The 25,339-nt window shown below is 41.2% G+C and overlaps 1 protein-coding gene across 1 annotated transcript; it reads left to right on the top strand.

Annotated features, from left to right (window-relative positions):
• Positions 1 to 25,033, top strand: LOC126458296 (uncharacterized). The gene is made up of 3 exons (XM_050095243.1): positions 1 to 23; positions 11,352 to 11,415; positions 23,126 to 25,033. Exons 2-3 carry the CDS (start codon positions 11,374 to 11,376, stop codon positions 24,686 to 24,688), a joined length of 1,605 nt encoding a protein of 534 aa, XP_049951200.1. The 5' UTR covers positions 1 to 23; positions 11,352 to 11,373; the 3' UTR covers positions 24,689 to 25,033.
• The last annotated feature ends 306 nt before the right edge of the window (positions 25,034 to 25,339 follow it).

The raw sequence follows: 25,339 nt of genomic DNA, 5'->3' as shown, positions 1-25,339 counted from the left end.
CCATTGTTTGGGCACTTCTATTTGTAAGTACGGATAAGTTGCAGCAGCTAACGCTACTAGTCGAAGCGTACTTCACAGAGAAACGATGACAGTTTCGCAAGCTGCCCGCAGCAGTGTGGACATGGCATTCAACTTCCACTTTATTCCCTTCGTGCGTACAAGACGCCTCATGTCCTTTGACAGCGTCTGTCATTACTTCGAATCTCACGCGATCTGTTTGACGCTGATGGTTTTAGATTACTACAACTGTGCCTCAGTGTGCCTTACAAGGACAGGCATTTAGCAATATAACTGTAAATATATTTTAAGTAGAGAGTTATGTTCTGGTATCAAGAAGGAATATTAGGATTTAACTTCGAATACGAGGACACTGGATACGGAACACAAGCTCGAGATGCGGAGGGGAGGGGCAGGGAATCGGCCGTGTGTTTTTCAAATGAGATATCCCAACGTTCATCCTAAAAGGTTCAAGGAAGCCACTGAACCTAATTAATTCTGTATGGCCGAGGGGAATTTTAATCGCCGCCCTCTCGAAAGCAATTTTAGTGTTTTGCCACTGCTTTACCTCAATCGGTACGTTCCAGCATAAACCATGTGAATTGCATCACCTGTATAAGAAAATACATAATGCAAGCGAAATGTAGATCGCAATCACTTAGTACTACACAGTCTGTCAATTTTCATGTCGCAAGCAGTCCATGAAGAAATGTGTTTCTGGCAGCGTCTCTTCACTATAGAACTTCAGTACGTCTTCTACACTTGTTTGTCCAACTATCCCACTGTTATTCGCTACTATACCATCTATCACATTAACTGATGAAACGTGATATCTACTCAAGATAATTTTCTGTTTCGGTTTCTTCATACTGCAATTATTTTCAACTAATTCTCCTTGTCAAATTTCAGCATATCTTCTGGCACCCTGTCTAAGGTATTTCCGCATTTTAGCATATGTTGTAGTGTTATCGTTTGCTTCAAACTACCGCCTTCTTTATAATAGCTGTCTTGTTTTCTGTTTGAGGTTTTATTTTTTGTTGCTTTTTCAACCACCGTACCTTATACATTTTCATAGGTATATGTGTGGTTTATTCGGTTTTAGATCCAATTCGCTGTTTTTCTCTGAAAGCAACAACACAACAGTCAGAAAAGCCTGTGACAAGAAATCAACAGAACGTGCAACATAAAACATAGTGTAACACAAAAACTTTCAGATGAAAATGTATTGTGATCTGGTTGACGTCGCTTCGGGAACAGTTCAGCATAGTATCGTTGTGCATTCGGTGAACCTATACATTTTTGTGCATATTGGTCAACTCCCCATCACTAAACCTATCCACGTTGCTGTGCATCGCTGCTGCTGTTTAACTAACACTGAAGGAAAAACAGAGCAGAGCACTACTATCTGAAAACTTAAGGACGAAGAATAAAGCGGACGTTGCTGTAGTTACCTAGTGCACTTCATGCAAACAAACGAGAACACTCGTGTGCGCAGGAAGCAAAATGCAAAACAGGGGAAGAGCTATTTCAGTGTAGCGGACGAGCAAATGGGTTACAGGCGGAACGAACATGTATAATAAAATGTAAAAGGTTTATTTTACAAGCATAGCCATGCGAAATACAATTTGGTCGTAAATAGCAGCTTCACTGTTAAGAAGACGTTCACAGATCGTTAGAGTAACTGCATACACCGTTCCACATTACAAATAATAGAGTTCACGGTTTGACATAATACAATGGATCCTTCACTATCATTACTTCTACACATTTAAAAAAGGCTCCACTCTGCGTTTCTTAATTTTCGGTACCCGTGCCTTCTTTCATTTCCAAAGGCAGTATCAGTTGATTCACTTTCTTCACTCGCGGAATCAGTACTGCTTTCATCACTATGTATTCGAGTTTGTACTACTTCCTACATTTATGATCACCTCCAGCACTTGGTACAGTAAACTTTCACTTGAAATATACTGCTCTTCAATTTTATTTGCGTGCTCATAGCGTTTCTTCGAGTCTTCTTTTGTTTATCTATAATAATTAATAACGTTTCTATTCATAATATCACACTACGTTCGGAAACGTCGTTCTTGTCTCTTGCCTGTATCGGCGCTATAGGATTCACTTTTGGGTGGTATGAAAGAAGTCATAACACAGTATGACTATGTTTGGTTAAAATACTGTTTATTTATGAGTGCTGTGACCTGGTTAGAAAATTTGATCAATGAAGACAACTGGGGTCTCAGCACGTGTTGTTGGAAATGCATTCCCTTTTGCGTTAACCATGATATCTCCTCGTGAAGTTTAATGGTGGAACACGGGTCAGTTGCTTATTTTGTTTAGAGGCGTTATGGATAATTAAGACAGTATGAGCGATTTTTCATAATTTTAAGAAGTCCATGTCGTCGTGATATTTCCATTTTTCTGCCCAAATCTAAACCTAAGCAGGCTCTAAGTAGAACACCGTCCTCCCCGCCAGCATGAGTGATGATAATTTTGATTCCTGTCGAAACAGGTTTCAACAGATCCCGTAGTAAATTGCCACTTCATTCGTACGATGCTATGTAACAAGTGTGAACATATATCTCGTTCATATAGACAACTGGACGACACTCACATCTGAATCCTCAGATACCTTTTAAGTAAGCAATTCGTTGTTCCTGGAGAACTTTTCGGTTGCTCGCAGTCTTCATCCACCTAAATCCTAGAGTACGAAGAATTTTATGAATTGTCTTTATACATCGTATAAAATTTATTAAAGTTGGTAGCTTTTAATGAATTTACTTTAAAGACGGTCTTTTATCTGTAACGTAGAAATTATTCACCATCTGCGCATTAAAATTGTCTGAATTGGCCTTCAAACATCATATGGACTTATCCTTGCTGAAAATGTCGAGGGTTCACCTGCCTACACTCTTTCTCTCCTGAGTAGCCGAACGGAAGTAAACGAAACATCAGTTGTACGGTCACTTGTTTTCAATGTGGGTTTTAGTTTCAATGGAGCCCTTAGCTCAGCTTCTTTCTTTGTAAACTGGTAAAAATTTGCAACTGCTTCCTGTTTTGACTATGAGGAACTTTGCCGTTTAAATTGATTTTTGCTGGTGGTACCTTCAACTACGAATGTGTTCTCCCAGAGTATGTATTTGGGGAGCGCTTCGCGTGACTCGATGGAAAAACATCCGATGCCGACTATCGACTGACGAGAACACGGAAACCGCCATCAACCGATTTCCCAGAAACTTCGCTCAGTCGAAGAGGGGTCAAAACAAGCGATTTCGCGTCTCAGTTATCGATACATACTCGTCTATTTCTGAAAAAACGGCGATCAAAATTTTCGCCGTAATTTATACGTCTAGTAGTACACTGAAAGTTGAACTGAAACGGAGGCACAGGGGATAGCATCGTAGCTTCGTACTTTCGCGCCCCGTTTCCGAAACACGATTCTTTCTTATTTATTTAATTTATCTACCCATGTTCGTAGACGGCTACTACACAAATGTTTCATATCAAAATAGGAAATAAGAGGGCTGTTAACAGTAAAATCACCACTGGATTTCGTAATATGTGTAATAGTATCGCGGACTTTCAACCGTTTCCTTTTACGCTGTTAATTGTGAAACACCCTGTATATAAGCTGACTTATTTCTTCTGCCGATGACATGGACATTACAAGTATGCAATCGATCGCATGCTAAAATCTTAATGAATTCTCACTCTAAATACAGCAAAGAGAACATTTCCTTTGAGTCTGTTGTGGAGTTTACACTATGATGTCCCCATACTGAGAATTCGCCTTGTTATGTGGCAGGGTTGTATGTTAAAATTTTAGAGATAGGATTCTCAAAAGTAAATTTACTTTTCGGCGGACAATAACGTCAGGAAATGGCAAGGCCTCGTCTGTCTCTACCTCCACCGTGACTTTGGTGTGGTCGTGTATACTGGTGATGTGGTCCAAGAACTTCAAATGGGTGTCCCAGTCACAGTGTTTACCGAGGCACATCCACACGGAGCAGTACCTATACGCAGCACACAATCTTTCTGTTTTCAGGACATTGATGTGTCGATCGGAAGCAGAATCCGGAGATCCAGATGCTTTAAAATTTTCTTTGTCGATTTAAACCAAACTCAGTATTACAGTACGTTTGAATCTACAAGTAAAACCATACAGGCAACGTGAAGACGTGCTAAATGTTATGAACTACCCGAGGACTGCGTGTCTTCGACTTTGCTCGGTGTAACAATACAAGTGAGAGGAGAGTTATTGCAACTGGTATCTGATTCACTAGATAAGATATCTTGTGCATCCTGAAGAATGTTCAAAGTTTAATCTGAGTGGCAGCTGTAATTTAATCTTCGTTAACTTCTTATCTTGATCTGTTGTCATTTCTGAAGACAAAATATTTTTCCCAGTTCTCATCATCTGTCGAAAATTTTTTCTTCAGACTAATTATAGAGTTTTCCTACTTCTTTTTCTTATTCACAACAGGGAAACGATGGTTTCTGAGTATACAGTCTCACTGACTGAATCATTTTTTAAGCATATCCTCCTGCTGTTAACTACGACCACTAATGCTATAGCAGTACCCACGTAAGAAGGCGGATGGTGGGTGTTTAAACTTGTTTTGAATTGTGACAGCTAAAGACTGAGATAAAAAACACCATTGCGCATTTACACTAGAGTAGTGTTCTGTACATAGCACACTTCAGACGAGAGGTTGTATGTGGACAAAATTTCTTTTTTTCCCTATTTTTTCCTAGGAAGCATATTAAAAAATAATGGACAAGACTTCTGAGTACTGTTGATCTCTAATAGCTCTTATAAACGTTTGACTCGGAAGTAAACATTTTGAAAAGACATCGAAAGGGATGTGACTTCTCATAAAAAACAACAGAGAACGTAACTTTTACTGTGCTTCTGCAATGAAGCTAAAAAAGAACAAGAGAGAGAAGAAATGGCACTATTTCGAGAGAGTCTGCCGATGTTCCTGAATTTAATGTACAAAATAGACAAACGTTTTACAAAAATTCCATCTGGAATTTTCCTTAGAGAAACTGAACAAATAAGACTTTTTTCCGTATTTAGCATGTAGAACAATAATCTCTGCAGTTCTACGTACATAACATGCCACAACGTTTTGAGTCCGAGATAGAAGAGCGTTGAGAAACACAGGAATGAAACTATTAAAAATTAAATTTCGGATTCACCTGTTGCATTTTTAGCACGGAAAGCTACAGACCATGGATACCTTGCAACTGTAGACTAAAGCTCGAAAATGGAAGGAGTAGTAACTTGCATCAAGAATGAACAATGTGCGCTCATACAGGCATAGTTTATTGCCACTTTTCGCACTATTCAGGTATTGTTTGGACATTCGTTTTCATTTGCTGTTGACTTCACTAGACAGTAAACGACGCCATCATCTGCAAACAATCTAAGAGGGATGCACAGGTTGTCTCTTAAACCATTCATGTTGATTAAGAAGACTAAAGGGCTCATCACATTTCTCAGGGAACATCAGATGTAACGTCAGTTTCACTAGATGAATTCCCGTAGTCACTACGAACTGTGTGACCTTTCTGAGGAAAACACGAAACCAGTCGCATAGCTGAGACGATATTCCATACGCACGCAATTTGACTAAAAGCCATTTGTTGGTAACGATGTAAAAGATTAACAGTATTCTATTGCATGATAAATAACACAAATTTTGATGTCGTTTCCTCACTGAAGCCCAATTGAACAGTTTCGTTTTTACCCCTCAGAAAATTTAATTTTACCCCGCAGTGGTAATACTCCCAGGTTAGGAAAAACTGTTTCAGGCTAAGCTTTTAGTTTGGTGATTTAGTAGTGTGTTGCAGAGTTAATGATTCAGTCTTTGATTCATGATCAGCCGTTCACACGTTTCTGCTATAGCTTTTGAAATTATCCTCTATTGCCCTTTGTTCTTATTTTACCGTGCATTTTAATACCTGACATAGGGCTTTTTTTTACCGTCAGTGCAGTTGTTTGTATGTATCTATGTGAGGATGTGTGGTTTCACAGAATTTTGTTGAACACTTTAAATATCACATTTTTTAAACCCATACTCATCTCTGTATAGCGTACTTTAGTGTCGAGCACCAAAGTTTTGCATCAACTCGGTTCCGGGAGTTCTGGAACCTGTACAGAAAATTGAAATAGAGATCAACATAAACATCATTTCCACCCTTTTTATTGCTCATGAAAACCACACATTGCAAGTTGTACCACCACACAGCGAGACCTTCAGAGGTGGTAGACCAGATTGCTGCACACACCGGTACTTCTGATCCCAGTAGCACGTCCTCTAGTTTTGATGCATGCCTGTATTCGTAGTGGCATACTATCCACAAGTTCATCAAGGCACTGTTGCTCCAAATTGTCCCACTCCTCAATGGCGATTCGGCGTAGATCCCTCAGAGTGGTTGGTGGGTCACGTCGTCTATATACAGCCCTTTTCAATCTATTCCAGGCATGGTCGATAGGGTTCATGTCTGCAGAACATTTTGATTAGATTAGATTAGATTAGATTTACTTTCATTCCAATTGATCCGTAGTGAGGAGGTCCTCCAGGATGTGGAACATGTCAGAAAAACAACAATACATGACAAATATTTAAACTAAAACAAATAAGCTAATGTACCATTCCACAGGTCCCAAGTGGAATGATCGTCATTTTTTAATGAACACTAAGAGTCATTTTACAAATACTATTGCACTGAATTTAAAATAAAAAAGTTTTTTATTTATTTATAAGGTAAGAAACATGTAATACAACTACTGTAATACTTATTTACAATGAACACATTACTGCACTGAAATGGTGCAGAAGTTAGATTATACTTACACACACACACACACACACACACACACACACACACACACACACACAAATTTTCAGTGAACACATTACTGCACTGAAATTGTGCAGAAGATATGTTGTACTTATATACAAATCAGTTGGTTTTCCTCAGAAATTCATCAATGGAGTAGAAGGAGTTGGCCACCAATAAATCCTTTAGGCTTCTCTTAAACTGAATTTCATTGGTTGTTAAGCTTTTTATGGCTGCTGGCAAGTTATTGAAAATGTGTGTTCCTGAATAATGCACACCTTTTTGTACAAGACTAAGTGACTTTAAATCCTTGTGAAGATTATTCTTATTTCCAGTATTGATTCCATGAATTGAGCTATTGGTTTGAAAAAGTGATATATTTTTAATGACAAATTTCATTAAGGAATAAATATATTGGGAAGCTGTAGTTAGTATCCCTAGTTCCCTAAACAGGCTTCTGCAGGATGTTCTTGAGTTCACACCACATATAATTCTTACTGCACGTTTTTGTGCCCGGAAAACTTTAGCTTGGCTTGATGAATTACCCCAGAAAATAATCCCATATGACATTATGGAATGAAAGTAAGCATAGTATGCCAGCTTTTTCATTTTTATATCCCCTATGTCTGACAAAATTCGCATTGCAAACAGAGATTTGTTAAGACGCTTCAGCAGTTCTGTGGTGTGCTCCTCCCAGTTGAATTTATTATCAAGCTGTAATCCCAAGAATTTAACACCGTCCACTTCTTCTATCTTCTTGTCATCATATGTTAGACATATACTCTTGGGACACCCCTTACAAGTTCTGAACTGCATGTAGTGTGTTTTTTCAAAGTTTAGTGACAAAGAATTGGCTAGGAACCAGTGATTAATGTCTACAAATATTTTATTGGCTGGTCTTTCTAAGACTACACTTGATTTGCTATTTATTGCAATGTTTGTATCATCAGCAAACAAAACAAACTTGGCATCTGGTAATGTTACTGATGAAAGGTCATTGATATACACAAGAAAAAGTAAGGGCCCCAAAATGGAACCTTGTGGGACCCCACATGTAATTAGTTCCCAGTTGGATGATGCCTGATAGCTTGATACATGTCTCTTTCCTAATAACACCCTTTGTTTCCTGCCAGAGATATAAGATTTGAACCATTTTGCAGCATTTCCTGTTACACTATAATATTCTAGTTTACTTAAAAGGATATTGTGATTTACACAGTCAAATGCCTTTGACAGATCACAAAATATACCAGTTGCCTGCAATTTTTTGTCTAATGAATTAAGTACATTTTCACTGTAAGTGTAGATAGCCTTCTCAATATCAGAACCTTTTAGAAATCCAAACTGTGACTTTGACAGTATGTTATTTGAGATAAGATGGTTATAAAGACGACTGTACATTACTTTTTCGAAAATTTTTGAGAATGCTGGCAACAGTGAAATTGGACGGAAATTTGATGCTATTTCTTTATCTCCCTTCTTAAACAGTGGCTTAACTTCAGCATATTTCAGCCATTCGGGAAATATTCCACTGATAAACGACTGGTTACACAGATAGCTTAATATGTTACTTAGCTCAGAATCACATTCTTTAATTAACTTTGTTGATATTTCATCATACCCACTAGATGTTTTTGATTTTAAAGATTTTATGATGGACATTATTTCTGTTGGGGTAGTGAGGGTCAAATTCATATTATGGAAGTTACTTGAAATGTCTGGTCTAAGGTAATCCATAGCAGCATCTACCGAACCTGACAACCCCATCTTTTCAGTAACAGTTATAAAATGTTTGTTAAAAAGTTCTGCAACACTATACACATCTGTCACCAATGCATCATTTACTCTTAATGCTATTTGTTCCTCTTCATGTCTGGTTCTACCGGTCTCCTCCTTCACTATACCCCACATTGTCCCTATTTTGTTATCCGACATGACTATCTTTTCCTTGTAATATATTTGCTTTGACATCCGCATTACAGTCTTTAATATTTTGCAGTATTTCTTATAATGTGCTATAGCATCAACATTGGAAATGTTTCGGATTGACAGATACAGTTTTCTTTTTGTTTTACAAGATACCCCTATTCCTCGAGTAATCCATGGCTTCTTTGTAGACTTTGCTCTAACCTTGGTAAGTTTTGGGGGAAAGCAGTGTTCAAATAAGGTAAGCACTTTATTAGCAAAAATGTTATATTTTTCATTCATGCCATGAGCACTGTAAACATCAGTCCAGTGAATGTCTCTGAGGAGTGTCCTAAAATAATCAATTTCTGGCTTACTGATTACCCTCCTGAGCTCAGACTTAACAGATTTTATATCTCGTTCAGTATTAACATTTAACAGAAGGAACTGCATGTCATGGTCTGAGAGGCCATTGACTATTGGTTTTGTAATATAACTTTGTTCATTTGACTTTTCTATACAGATATTATCAATGGCTGTTTGTGAGCAAGTGGTTATCCTAGTGGGGAACTTTACTGTGGGAATTAAGTTGAATGATAGTGTTACTAACTCAAATAGGTTCTTATTGGGAGAGTCTTTAAGGAAATCTACATTGAAATCACCAGCAACCACTATTTCTTTGTTTTTGGTTGTTAAATGGGCCAGTACAGCTTCAAGGTGGTTTACAAACAGATTAAAGTTACGGTTACGCTTGTCGAGCGATGTCGTTATCCTGAAGGAACTCATTCACAAGATGTGCACGATTGGGGGGGGGGGGGGCGGGGGGAATACGAATGCCTCGCCAATATGCTGCCGATAGGGTTGCACTATCGGTGGGAGGATGGCATTCACGTATCGTACAGCCGTTACGGCGCCTTCCATGACCACCAGCGGCGTATGTCGGCCCCACATAATGCCACCCCAAAACAGCAGGGAATCTCCACCTTGCTGCACTCGCTGGACAGTGTGTCTAAGGCGTTCAGCCTGACCGGGTTGCCTCCAAACATGTCTCCGGCGATTGTCTGGTTGAAGACATATGCGAGACTCATCGGTGAAGAGAACGTGATGCCAATTTTGAGCGGTCCACTCGGCATGTTGTTGGGCCCATCTGTACCGCGCTGCACAGTGTCGTGGTTGCAAAGATAGGCCTCGCAATGGACGTCGGGAGTGAAGTTGCGTATCATGCAGCCTACTGCGCACAGTTTGAATAGTAACACGACGTCCTGTGGCTGCACGAAAAGCATTATTGAACATGGTGGCGTTGCTGTCAGGGTTCCTGCAAGCCATAATCCGTAGGTAGCGGTCATCCACTGCAGTAGTAGACCTTGGACGGCCTGAGCGAGGTACGTCATCGACAGTTACTCTCTGTATCTCCTCCATGTCCGAACAACATCGCTTTGGTTCACTCCGAGATGCCTGGACACTTGCCTTGTTGACAGCCCTTCCTGGCACAAATTAACAATGCGGACGCGATCGAACAGGGGTATTGACCGTTTAGGCATGCTTGAACTGCAGGCAACATGAGCTGTGTACCTCCTTCCTGGTGGAATGACTGGAACTGATCGGCTGTCGGACCACCTTCGTCTAATAGGCGTTGTTCACGCATGGTTGTTTACATCTTTGGGCTGGTTTAGTGACATTTCTGAACAGTCAAAGCAAAGGGACTGTGTCTGTGATACAATATCCACAGTCAACGTCTATCTTCAGGAGTTCTGGGAACCGGTGTGATGCAAAACTTTTTTTGATGTGTGTATATTGCGTGAGCGGTTCACTCAATAACACAAGTATTCAGAAACAATGAAATGAAGCTGACAATCTTTTCAGTAGTATCCTCATTCACTCATCCTCCTTCAGCTGGAGCTAAGTGCTCACCTCATACAATTTTGCATTGTTTATGTAGGTATTATTTACAATTAATTACAGAGTATTGATATTGTCCCTTATCCTGGACGTCATGCAGCTACTTTATTGTGCATAGATCACTTGTGTATACCATTTAACGCCAAATCTGCGTTGTCTTCCAGGTGTTTCAGTTTTCTAACGCTAGCTACTGTAATGATGCTATTTGCAAAGCAAACTTTGGATCACTTCCTCTAAGCTCATTGATATTTAATGCAGTGCGATGATAAGGATGTGACATACAGGAAATTTCCGTTTGTATATTTTCACAGACTTGCTGCCCAGTTTCTCGGTTTGTCATTAAAATAAAGTTGTTTAATGCAGATCCCTTTATAGCTGAGCAGTTCTCTTCACCCTTGTCCTCAAGATTTCTACAGCACTGTCACTGCATACTACTATTCACGACGATTCGCAACCAAGCTTTCGTAATATTCAGTCATAGAGTGTTTGTTCTTTCGAATGTATTTTCTAATATGCAATAAACTCTCCTATGTTTTTAAAATTTCTTTATTCTGGAAATGCTGTGAACGAAGTTTAATTTTTATTAGTGTATTTATAAACGTATGACTTTCTTCATAAGAGTTCTCTAGTCAGTAAAAGTACTGTAGCAACAGTTGAACTATGGAAGGGCTGATCTTGTAAATATACTATTTTGCATGTTTCAGGTACTTCAGCCCACATTTCAAGATGAGAGAAGAAATTTCCGATGATCTTCCAAATCCTGTTAAGGTACACATTCACAGATTTTCATTTCTTGATTATAATTTAAAACTGCTTTCCTTTTCACAACTACCATTCAAGTATCTGAACATGAATAGACCATGTATTTGAATGTACGGGAAGACTGCATCAATAAATAAAACTTTGTACCACCAATTACGTAAAAAAAGGTAAAGCTGTGTTCACATTAAGGCTGGGTTCAACATTGCAGTGCTTTACTGGGCATGGACCTAGTGTAGAACTGACTTGCCCAGCCAGTTATATGGGGGCCTCCAGATTAACGTTGACTTCAAACTACGATTCAGTTTGGCATTTTTTCACATTAAAAAATCGTTGTCAGAGGCATGAGAAGGATAACAGACAGAATAAAAGTAGGACTGAATGGAGATCGAACCGCATATTGGTGCATATGTGGCCTGGCAGTCACACACTTTCTTCCCAATGAGTTTCCAAGTCACAAGTGTTTCTGGAGAATCTCCCTACATGAGATGCGTGTACCGATTCCACAAGCAGACGTAGATGTAGCATCAACAACAGTTGTTGAAGGAGCGCGAACAACTTGATGATCAACCGTACATGAGACATGTTCGTCAGACGACGCATTAATCCAACGTACTGGTCAGGAAAGAAGTGATATCTTGGAAGGAGGCTTTCACATTCCTCGCTATATGCGGTTGAGGAATTTCCTGCCGGAATGCGACATACAGTACAGGGTTATTACAAATGATTGAAGCGATTTAACAGCTCTACAATAACTTTAATATTTGAGATATTTTCACAATGCTTTGCACACACATACAAAAACTCAAAAAGTTTTTTTAGGCATTCACAAATGTTCGATATGTGCCCCTTTAGTGATTCGGCAGACATCAAGCCGATAATCAAGTTCCTCCCACACTCGGCGCAGCATGTCCCCATCAATGAGTTCGAAAGCATCGTTGATGCGAGCTCGCAGTTCTGGCACGTTTCTTGGTAGAGGAGGTTTAAACACTGAATCTTTCACATAACCTCACAGAAAGAAATCGCATGGGGTTAAGTCGGGAGAGCGTGGAGGCCATGACATGAATTGCTGATCATGATCTCCACCACGACCGATCCATCGGTTTTCCAATCTCCTGTTTAAGAAATGCCGAACATCATGATGGAAGTGCGGTGGAGCACCATCCTGTTGAAAGAAGAAGTCGGCGCTGTCGGTCTCCAGTTGTGGCATGAGCCAATTTTCCAGCATGTCCGGATACACGTCTCCTGTAACGTTTTTTTTCGCAGAAGAAAAAGGGGCTGTAAACTTTGAACCGTGAGATTGCGCAAAACACGTTAACTTTTGGTGAATTGCGAATTTGCTGCACGAATGCGTGAGGATTCTCTACCGCCCAGATTCGCACATTGTGTCTGTTCACTTCACCATTAAGAAAAAATGTTGCTTCATCACTGAAAACAAGTTTCGCACTGAACGCATCCTCTTCCATGAGCTGTTGCAACCGCGCCGAAAATTCAAAGCGTTTGACTTTGTCATCGGGTGTCAGGGCTTGTAGCAATTGTAAACGGTAAGGCTTCTGCTTTAGCCTTTTCTGTAAGATTTTCCAAACCGTCGGCTGTGGTACGTTTAGCTCCCTGCTTGCTTTATTCGTCGACTTCCGCGGGCTACGCGTGAAACTTGCCCGCACGCGTTCAACCGTTTCTTCGCTCACTGCAGGCCGTCCCGTTGATTTCCCCTTACAGAGGCATCCAGAAGCTTTAAGCTACGCATACCATCGCCGAATGGAGTTAGCAGTTGGTGGATCTTTGTTGAACTTCGTCCTGAAGTGTCGTTGCACTGTTATGACTGACCGATGTGAGTGCATTTCAAGCACGACATACGCTTTCTCGGCTCCTGTCGCCATTTTGTCTCACTGCGCTCTCGAGCGCTCTGGCGGCAGAAACCTGAAGTGCGGCTTCAGCCGAACAAAACTTTATGAGTTTTTCTACATATCTGTAGTGTGTCGTGACTATATGTCAATGAATGGAGCTACAGTGAATTTATAAAATCGCTTCAATCATTTGTAATAGCCCTGTATATCTTTGCAGTACCTTATGTTCCAAGGACTCGCTGGTCTCGCATTCGGGAAGACAACGGTTCAATCCCGCGTGCGACCATCCTGATTTAGGTTTTCCGTGATTTCCTTAAATCGCTTCAGACAAATGCCGGAATGGTTCCTTTGACAGGGCACGGCCAACTTCCTTTCCCATCCTTCTCTGATCCGATGAGACCGATGAACTCGCTGTTTGGTCTCTTCCCCCAAATCAACCCAACAAAGGACTCTGTGATACAGCAGTTGCTGTTTAAAGTGTTATCAATATAAGGAATCGAGAATGACTGTTGTAGCCAAAGGCCAACCCTCGTAATTGTCCGTTCTGTAGCGTAAAGACACATATTGCCAGACTATGGTCACGATGGTAGCTTTCTAATGCATTCAGCGATTACTATTGGACCGATTAAATGTGACCTGACATGAGCCCTAGACAGCTTAGCGATTAACAGGAGTGTAATAAATATTATTTAACGTAGTTTGTTATAATGTGTACCATAAGACAGATGCGTTTGAAGACTATGTTCAGTTGCTTACAAAATTTGGGATACCTGGCATGCCAAACAGTTAACAGCTAAGTAAAACAGCGATAAAAATTCATCAATAAATTGCGAAACACTTTGCCTTGAAAAATTCGATTCCAGATTTGTGGTCTACAAATCAAATGCAATCGTTTGACACATGTATCAGTCACATTCTGTTTAATTTTTGTTTTGCCATTTATGTATTGTTTTTCGTTTTTTATGTTTTGAGCCAGTCTATCCCATGTCACCCGGGTTCAACGAGTATATTACGAGGGACATTCAATAATTAAAGAGGAAAATTGATGTAGACCTGAAGCAGTTTGTAGGAGTTCTGCACTTTCATGACTATAGGTTGATAGCACTGGGATGAACTGAGAACAATTGAAGGATAAAAAACGTTTTGTTTATAACCTCCGCTACTTCTCAATCAAGTAGTTCCTCAGTCTACCTCATAAGGGTTGAGTGCACCCCGCTTGCTAATTGCGCTCTCGGCAGACTGGACGGTCACCCATCAAAGTGCTAGCCAAGCCCGACAGTGCTTAACTTTGCTGAACTGACGGGGACCGGTGTTATCACGATGGTGCGTCCACTTGAAGTTTCCACATTAGTTGAACAACGTTCAGTGATCCACTTTTTGCTTTCTGAAGGTCGAAAACTGGCTAAAATCTTTTCTCGAATGAGTTTACAGTATGGTGAAAGTTACATAAACCGCGAAAATTTTTATAATTGAGTAGAATAGTTCAAAACGGTCGAACAGTGACTGACAAGCAAAGTCCTGGCGTACCACGTGTTACATTTGGACATACAGGGACAGCTGTTTGAATAAATGCTAGCACCGGGAAAAGTCACGTTGACCGTCTTTTGGGATGTCCAAGACGTCGTCTTTTGTGATTATTTGGAAGATCACCGTACAATAAATAGTGCCTACTATTCAAATACACTGATGAACAAAATAAAGCCAGCAATGAGAAAAAGAAAACGTCGCGGATCTTAAAGAACAGGCTTGCTATTGCTGCATGACAGTTTTCGCCTTCTCACCGCCCAGCTGACCCAAGAAACCACTGAAAAACTGGGTTGGGAGATACTACCCCATCCTTCCTACAGTCCACATTTGACACTCTCGGATTTTCATTTGTTTGGTCCACTCAGTAAGCCATTTCGCGGAAACGTTCAGCAACAAGGAGGAGGCCATACAACAAGAAAAAGACTTCTTTGCATCAAGGATAAAAACAAAAATTAGTTCATCGTTGGGACAAGTGTGTTAATATTGGCAGGGACTATGCTGAGAAATAGTAAAAGTCTCATTTTGTTAAAATAGATTTTTTTTCGTACATTAGTTTGTCACTTCAATAATCGAATGTCCCTCGTATAAGCATGATTTGTATAAAAAACAGAACCGCCAATCTCTAAGGGTGACTGAGCTATTTTTTCGTATACTGAACCATGCTTAAAATGTGCCTTTAATGTCATTTCGTATTGTGTAAATAGTTATTTGATTCAAAAGGCATTGTATGATTCTGGCATTTGGCTGTTTGTCGCCACAAGGAATATGCCACAGGCCACATGATAGAAGATGCTGACTCAGGTGAAGCTAAGCATTTGTTTATTGTGTTACGGGAGTGAATAACAGTGTGACAAGAGCGACATGTAGTAGTTTCGTTTGACAGCTTCGGACAACACATACACGTAATCGTTTCTGAGTAACAGTATGGTGGCAATACTGATGACGGCCGTATTGAAGTCGAGCAGATGCATCTTTTTATTTTATGTTGAAGGACATTAATAATAAACTAACACTATGCAGAGTTTTTTGTTTGTCACTGAGCGCATTCAAATCACCTCAGAGATGAGAACCTGTACACTTGGACAAAACGACTACAAAAGGATAAGTATATCTACAGGGGTTGCAGATTTGACAAGCTATCCATGGAGGCTCGAAATATATGCCAAAAACTGAACGTAGTTAATTCTCAAAGTGCATTTCCTTTTCGCCCCGAATTGAGTTAAAACGTAACTAAGGATAGTTGGGTGCCAATATCGCGTATTGTATTATTTCTTCTTTTATTTCCTCAATGAGCGGTTTAGACAAAGTCTACCTGTCACTTCGGATTTGCAATATTGCGGGGAAAAACGTTATCATTATAATCGGCACTACAGTACCACCAGTATGCAAGTGAAAAAATAACATAATAACTAGATATCACAATGTTCTTTTATATACCCCCAGGAAATAATAGTACTGTGCATAACTTACACAAACACAACGGGAGCGCACTCCACTTAAAAAACAAGGCGCCGTAGCGGCTTGTCAGATACCTAAAACAGAGTCAATAGCACCAACAGTGCGGCACTGAATGAAGACGAGATCGTCGATGGAGCCTTTACAGCTACAGCACATCGGAAAGACTGAGCGGACATGTAGTGGAAGCGGCTACATGTTTGTTCAACAGGTGGCCGTTACACCAACTATTAAATAAATATTCTTTGAAGTAGAAAATTGTAATCGCTAGATACACTGACATAGGAATAACTGTTGTATAATGGAAAAATTATACATCGGTCTAAGCGAAAACAGCGACATGCATTTAAATAATATCCGAACATAAGGCAAAGACTGTCGGTTCATACTTAAATCACCGAAACATTTAGACCGTACCCTACTACATTTATAGCTTGTTTACAAATGCAAATAAATTGACTGTTAGGAGTGACAATACATACACTTTTCCTTCCCTTTTTTATATTCAAAACTTCATGGAAAATAAAATTAATAATAGAAGCACAAGGCATTGTAATATGCTGTGCAACAGCCAGCTGCTTGGGTGAAGCGACTATGGGTAGGATATAAGAGACCTGAAAGGGATCTTACTGTGATGTATGGCCTATCAAATACACGAAGCACATACCAAGAAATTAGTATAATAAGTAAGCTGGACATTTTCGTACATCAGTTTCATGAGCATTATAAGCAAAATATAAAATATATATTAATATTATTATTATTTATTATTTGCTTTTACGGCCTCATTGGACCACTTTGGTCAATCATTTCCTCGTCCTCTTCTTCAGAAAGCGCATGTTTCTTTCTTTCTTATCTGGCCAGTATCTTTTCATTCGTTCTGATATTTCCTGTCTTTCCACATCTGTAAATACCCTTTTCATTGTGTGTCATTTGTCTATATTTGATTTAAATCTTATTTCCTTATCTTTCAGTTTCTTGCGATTTTCTGTCTCGTTTTTCTTGCTAATCTCATATATATATATATATATATATATATATATATATATATATATATATATATAACAAGCGATCTTGGCGGCACAATATTCTTAGTTGCCAAATACCAGATCGCTCAAAGAAACACGTGGGACTAAGGTGTGACAATGGTTTAAGAAACACTCCACGAGAAATAGGATGTTTGCCAAGTTTCCAATTCATCTGAGGATATTTCTGACACCATACGCGGTCTGGACTCCTCTCTGGCGAGCCCTCCTGATTTGTAGTCGGTTATTAAGGGCTTATGGACAAGGATGACTCCTCAGCGGGATCATTGTCTCATCGACTCTATGCCGTTACGTGTCGCCACTGCCATCAGAACGAAAAGGGATGCCAAACGCTGCTGGGGTAGGAGTCACCTGTGCAATCTCCCATGGAGTGGAAGGAATATATAGAAGAGGTGCACAAGGAAACGAACTTAAAGACAATATTATTGGAAGAAAGAGAAGAGGGAGTAGACGAAGATGAGGTGGGAGATATGATACTGAGAGAAGAATCTGACACAGCAGTGGAAGACCTAAGTTAAAGCAGGACCCCTGTGGTAGATGAGATCCTCTCAGAACTGTTGAGCTACTTGGAAGAGCCAGCCATTCCAGAATTATTCTACCTGGTATACAAGATATATGAAAGATGAAATACTGTCAGACTTGAAGAAGAATGTAATAACTCCAGTTCCAAAGAAGGCAAGTGCTGATAGGCGTGAATATTACAGAACCATCGTATTAATAGCTGATGATTGCAATATGGCACCAACTAAAAAACTACGAGGGTCACTTTTAAAGTAAGAAACGATTTGTAATTGTGTGAGAGAAACTTTATTTATGATCGTAAACTGTATCACAGGCAACAATATGCACGTTTTTTCACTTTTCAACGTAGTCACCAAGAACATTTGAATATTTGTCAAGTCGTGGCATCAGCTTTTAGCTCCTAGTATCAAATAACTCTGCCGCCTGACTGTTAAACCAATTAGTAACAGTTTCTTTCAACATATCATCATTTTCCAAGAGCTTTACACCAAGAAATTCCTTCTGTTTTGGAAACAGATGAAAATCTGATTGTGCTAAGTCAGGGCTGTATAGTGGATGATCCAGTAATTCCCAATGAAACCTGTACAGTTGCGTCTTTGTTCTTGCCGCAAAGTGAGGTCGAGCATTGTCGTGAAGCAGAACGATTCGGCTAGATAACAGTCCCCGACGGCGAGTGTGAATAGAGAGTGTAAGCTTTAATAATGTTTCACAGTACACTTGTCATTTATTGTCATTCCTCTTGGCGAAAAGCCTTTCTTCAAGTCTTAATTCATGACAGTAGGCCGTACTAATCGTCCTTATCATGAACGTCTGTCCTTTCTTCATTAAACAGCCTACATCATTTACGCACTTTTCCATGTATTCATTACATCATAAACTTCAACAAGCTGCCGGCGAATTTCATTAGGACAAGCTCGTTTTGCTTTTAAGAAGCGAATAACCAGTGCACAGTACACAATTGGCGGGAAGAGTGATTGACGTGGCCACAGACGAAATAGTATAACCGCAAGTCCAACACCGGCAGGGACGTTAAAAGTAATGGCGGCGTAGTGAGAGACTGGCCAAGAGTAGCCAACCGTACACGGACGTCACGTAACAGGGGGCGCGGACACGATGCGCTGTCGGTTCTTACTTTGAAAATGGCCCTCGTATAAACATAACAGTGGAAAAGCTGGCAGAGCCGATCTCAGGGATGTAGGAACAAGCGAGGCAATACCGACCTTACGATTCATCACAGAACATAGACTGAAGAAAGCAAACCTACGATTATAGCATTTGCCTATTTAGAGGTAGCTTTCGATAATGTTCGCTGGACTACACACTTTGAAACGTTGAAGGTATCAGGGTAAAATACAGGGAGAGAAGAGTTGTTCACAGCTTATAAAGAAAGCAGACTGCAGTTATAATATTCGAGGAACTTAAAAGGAAACCAGTAGTTGAGAAGGGAATGAAACAGGGCTGTAGCCTATCCTCGATGTTATTCAATCTGTAAATTGAGCAAGAAAGTGAGGAAAACAAGGAGAAATTTGGAATAGTAAAGTTCAAGGATAAGAAATACAATTTTGAAGTTTGTTGATGATACTGTAATTCTGTCATAGACTGCAATAGCCTAGGTACAGCAGCTCAACGGAGTGGACAGTGTCTTGAAAGGACGTAATAAAATGAACATCAACAGAAGTTAAAAAGGGTAATGGTATGCAGTCGAATTAAATCAGGCGATTCTAAGGGAATCTGCTACTGTACAACTGCATATTGATGACAAATTGCTGAAAACAGTTTCTATCTAGGAGTAACTATCTAGAGCGACCTTAAGTGGAATGATCACTTAAAACAAACAGCAGGAAAACAAGACGGCAGACTTACAATCATAGGAAGAATCTTATGGGAATGTAACACATCCACGAAGAAAATTCTTATAAGGCGCTTGTTCGACCGATTCTCTGAGACCCTTACCAGGTAGAACTGATTGAAAAGATAGATAAGGTCCAACTCTGAGCGCCCCATTTCGTTTAGTCGGTGCGAGAGCGTTACAGGGATTCCCATAAACGCCTGTGAAAAACGTTACAAGAGAGATGTTGTGCACCATGGAGATGTTTACTATCAAAATTTCGAGCGAGCACTTTAAGAGGAGGAGCGGACAGTATATTACTTCCTTCCACATATATCTTACTAAATGCAGAGGCTTACCGACAATCGTTCTTCCCACACACCATTCGCGAGTGGAACAGGGAACGGTGGCTCAGTTAGTAGTACAAGAAGTACCCTCCGCTACACGCCATTTGGTGGCTTGCGGATTATGATATAGACGTAGGTGACTTGGATTAGGAAGTGAGACGTTAAAATTAGTAAATGAATTTTGCTATTTGAGCAGAAAAATAACTAACGTTGGCCAAAAGGAAAGGGATATAAAACGCAGATTGGAAATAGCACGAAATATATTTCTAAAACAGAGCGATTTATTAACATCTAATACAATTTCAAATGTTAGAAAGTCTTTTCTGAAGGCATTTATTTGAAGGGTAGACTTATACGGTGGTAAAACATGGATGATAAGCAGTTTAGACAAGAGGAGAAAGTAGATTTTGAAGTTTGGTGCTTCAGAAAAATGATGAAGATCTTTTGGCTAGATCGGATAACTAATGAGGAGGTGTGGAGTAAAACTGAAGTACAATAAAACGTACTGCGTAACTTGACTGAAAGAAGGACTCGGTTGATAGGATACTCCCGAGTCATCATACACTCCTGGAAATTGAAATAAGAACACCGTGAATTCATTGTCCCAGGAAGGGGAAACTTTATTGACACATTCCTGGGGTCAGATACATCACATGATCACACTGACAGAACCACAGGCACATAGACACAGGCAACAGAGCATGCACAATGTCGGCACTAGTACAGTGTATATCTACCTTTCGCAGCAATGCAGGCTGCTATTCTCCCATGGAGACGATCGTAGAGATGCTGGATGTAGTCCTGTGGAACGGCTTGCCATGCCATTTCCACCTGGCGCCTCAGTTGGACCAGCGTTCGTGCTGGACGTGCAGACCGCGTGAGACGACGCTTCATCCAGTCCCAAACATGCTCAATGGGAGACAGATCCGGAGATCTTGCTGGCCAGGGTAGTTGACTTACACCTTCTAGAGCACGTTGGGTGGCACGGGATACATGCGGACGTGCATTGTCCTGTTGGAACAGCAAGTTCCCTTGCCGGTCTAGGAATGGTAGAACGATGGGTTCAATGACGGTTTGGATGTACCGTGCACTATTCAGTGTCCCCTCGACGATCACCAGTGGTGTACGGCCAGTGTAGGAGATCGCACCCCACACCATGATGCCGGGTGTCGGCCCTGTGTGCCTCGGTCGTATGCAGTCCTGATTGTGGCGCTCACCTGCACGGCGCCAAACACGCATACGACCATCATTGGCACCAAGGCAGAAGCGACTCTCATCGCTGAAGACGACACGTCTCCATTCGTCCCTCCATTCACGCCTGTCGCGACACCACTGGAGGCGGGCTGCACGATGTTGGGGCGTGAGCGGAAGACGGCCTAACGGTGTGCGGGACCGTAGCCCAGCTTCATGGAGGCGGTTGCGAATGGTCCTCGCCGATACCCCAGGAGCAACAGTGTCCCTAATTTGCTGGGAAGTGGCGGTGCGGTCCCCTACGGCACTGCGTAGGATCCTACGGTCTTGGCGTGCATCCGTGGGTCGCTGCGGTCCGGTCCCAGGTCGACGGGCACGTGCACCTTCCGCCGACCACTGGCGACAACATCGATGTACTGTGGAGACCTCACGCCCCACGTGTTGAGCAATTCGGCGGTACGTCCACCCGGCCTCCCGCATGCCCACTATACGCCCTCGCTCAAAGTCCGTCAACTGCACATACGGTTCACGTCCACGCTGTCGCGGCATGCTACCAGTGTTAAAGACTGCGATGGAGCTCCGTATGCCACGGCAAACTGGCTGACACTGACGGCGGCGGTGCACAAATGCTGCGCAGCTAGCGCCATTCGACGGCCAACACCGCGGTTCCTGGTGTGTCCGCTGTGCCGTGCGTGTGATCATTGCTTGTACAGCCCTCTCGCAGTGTCCGGAGCAAGTATGGTGGGTCTGACACACCGGTGTCAATGTGTTCTTTTTTCCATTTCCAGGAGTGTAGAAGCATCAGTTTGGAAATGGAGGGAAGTGTATGTGGAAGGGAGAATGGGTGGGGGGGGGGGGTTAAAGTGTGAAAGGAGACCAAGGCTTGAGCATAGTAAGCAGATGTATGTAGGCTGGAGCAGAGATGAAGAGCCTTGCACAGGATAGGGTAGCATGGTAAGCTGCATCAAACCAGTTTGCCGACTGAAAACCAAAACAACAACAACGAGTGTGTTAGGGGAGTATGCTAATGCACATTGTGATCCATTAAGCATGTGAAACTTTGTTTGTGCATGGAGTATCTTAGGTTGGTGATCCCACAATAAATGAAATCTCCTTGGTATGCGAATTGCAATTAACCGAGTAACTGGTAAAGGACATTGCCTTCTGTACACTAAAGGAAGTGGTTCTGTATGATATGGGTGTTGTTGTTCAGAATTACTTTTCAAATTATTTGCTGCAGTGTAGTTCGCCTGTCCGGTCTTACAGTGGGACGATTTTTAGCCACACAGTGTTGACCATGACAGATAATAAGGTGACAGTGTTGTTTGAACTGAGGTCCTTGTGATGGCTAGTGTCGAAGGTTGCTCTTGAGAAGCTCTGTACCTTGCCCAGCTTTTGACGTTGAGTATTCCCATGCGTCCACTCCAGTGATCCGACCGTGATTGAATGTGGTGTCTTTCCCATCATTTGCGTCACCCATGCTCAACGGTCCGCATAAGACCTGAAACCGTAGCGGACATACTCAAACCAGAGTTCTGCACTTGGTGATTCGACAGCCCAACTTGGCAGCTATCTGTAATTACACTCAATAGGTGAGGTTTGAGGAGAGTGGTGCAAGGAAAACTTAAAGCGAAAGGAACGTGTGCCTGGAGAATTTATCTATGAATGTGACAAACTACGCAACACAGAACACCTCCTTCGCTGCAGAAAGCTACGCAAACTCTGTACTATGAACGAACTGCTCTAAATCCACGTAACTCTATTTATCTATTCACGTCTTTTGCTTGTATTTTTGTATATCTGTTTTTTATGTTTAAGTTCCACTTGTAATATTCACTACGATGTCCTACAGTCAGTTATAATAATAATACGTAATGCACTTTCTCATCAGTGAATTTTTTATTTTATTCTAACTGTAGTGTGTCTCATGGCAGAGGTCTCTGTTTGTTTTTGCAGAACACGAGGCATAGGCAGCATCAACGCAGCCGATCTCTGGACGCTTTCGACAACCTCGACCTATTAGAGGCACAGAGGCTTTTCCGGCAAAAGTATCTGCAGAACAGAGCCAAATTCGAGACTCAGGGCAACGACACAGCCGACAACGTCCGTCCTGTGAACGGATGGGTGGTTTCAAAATCTCGGCGTTTTTCGACTGATGAAGAAAGAAGCAGCTCCACTGTTCAAGAGTCCATCGCAAGCACCAAAGTGAAAAACGGTGGTGACGATACGCTTAAGGCCCCTTCTCTTGTCAGAGAAATTTCTACAAAATACGTAACACCAGTACACAAATCGATGCTCGAAACAACAGTTAAAGAAGTGCCGTCGAAATCGTTGAGCAATTCCTTGCCACTAACGGCGTTTAGTAGATCGAACAACAGCAACGTACACTTGCGTCGAACAATGTCTGCGCGTGAAGGGAATTTGGATGGGCGAAATGTTTCCAGAATTAATGATATTAAACCACTGCAGACTAGATGGGCGCAGCGGGCGACACCAACAGATGACCACTTAAAATCAACTGTCCACGGCCTTCGGAAACACTCGACTTCAGCAAAGTTCGAAGTAACTGACTCCGCCGTTAACGGGGCTGAAACAATACAGACCAAATGGACACAACGGGCGGTGGCTGTGGGTGATGTTTCTAAGACATCAGACTTCCAATCAGCTTTTCACTACCTTCGGAAACCCTCGCTCCGTACCACGACCGATGAAGTGGATTCTAGTGTTAACAGAACTGGAGCGCACCAGATCAAGAGTGCATATCCAGCTGTGGGAGAGGGAGACATCACCAACAGATCAGACTTCAAATCACCTCTCTCCTACTCTCGGGTATACGCGTATCGTACCACAGGTAGCGAAACTGGAGAGACTTTTTCAAAAACAGCCGAGAACAAGCTAAATAATAAAAGTTCTTTATTCATCTATCTTAATCGTCCTACAACTTCTAGTGTTAACACAGAAGCGGCACGAAATCATCGGCAGGACCAACACGGAACCACCGTCAACAGCAGTACAAGTCTAACGGCAACAGAAAGAAACAAGCAGAGAAGTTCCCCGTTTTCTCTGAGTACCAACACTAGAAACGTCGATATTACGAATGAATCACCGGGTTCTCAGAACGGCGCTGAGATTTCTGACTCTTCAGGGCTCTACGCTGCGGCAACGAGAACGCCACTGGCATATTCTTCTTTCAAAACTGGAATGCTCAATAAGACGTGGAAACCAGTACCTGTGCATAGGCATAGCTCATTCAACGATGCTACGACGCAAGACATCTCTAAGATAAGAGGTTATCGGTCTATATCTCGCACTAAAAGCGACCTAGACAAATACAGAACAATCCCCGGAACGGGTAATCAGAGCACCTCAGCCAGCGACAAGCCACAGTCTGTCCGAAGCACACTACCTCTCGTGTCGCCACCAAGCGCGAAGTTAGTTGTTAAGGCTCGAGATGAAATTCTGCCATCCACCGCATCTCTTAAAACGCAGTTCAGAAGGTTTAATCCTCCCACTTCGTAAAACAATTATATAAAATGTCAGAGTGATTTATTTTCCAGCTCAATCTTTCGAAAACAGGGAATCTGTTGGGAGGAAAATACTCTCGTATGAAACTACAACAAAAAGAATCGCAAATCGACAATCGCAAGAAAACAATAATAGAGAAGTTGTAAACCGATGTATATTGTATTTCGTGCTCTTGTATTCGCTTCATAGTACGGCAAAAAATGATTAAAAACGAACATAGTTGATTATACTCACAGACACCGCATTTCCATGTATTGTTTAAAGAAATGTCATATCATTTATCAGATGATTTCATGTCTACTTCTGTTAATTTTAAACAAAGATTCCATACAAATTGAATTCTCTAGAAATTATTGTTAAGAGTCGAACGAAGCCCGAAATTTTTTTTTCCAGTGAACATGTAAGATGACGTCCCATAATTTGATTTTGATACACGAGTCATCAAATAAAATGCTCGCACTTTTAACACTTGTTATTTTTCTGATAAAATTTTCTCATTTTGAGAGAACTGAAGGGCGATCTGAATTAATTGTAAAAAAAATTTAAAAAAACATTCAGCAGCCAAGAAGCACAAAATATTAGTTTATTTAAGAGAACCGGTTTCAACAGACTTTGCTGTTATCTTAAGGTTTTAAAATAATTTGT

Source organism: Schistocerca serialis, chromosome 1, assembly GCF_023864345.2.
Source record: "Schistocerca serialis cubense isolate TAMUIC-IGC-003099 chromosome 1, iqSchSeri2.2, whole genome shotgun sequence".
Taxonomy (NCBI): Eukaryota; Metazoa; Arthropoda; class Insecta; order Orthoptera; family Acrididae; genus Schistocerca; species Schistocerca serialis.
The sequence above is the reverse complement of the archived record's forward strand: the minus strand, read 5'-3'. Positions and strand labels throughout refer to the sequence as shown.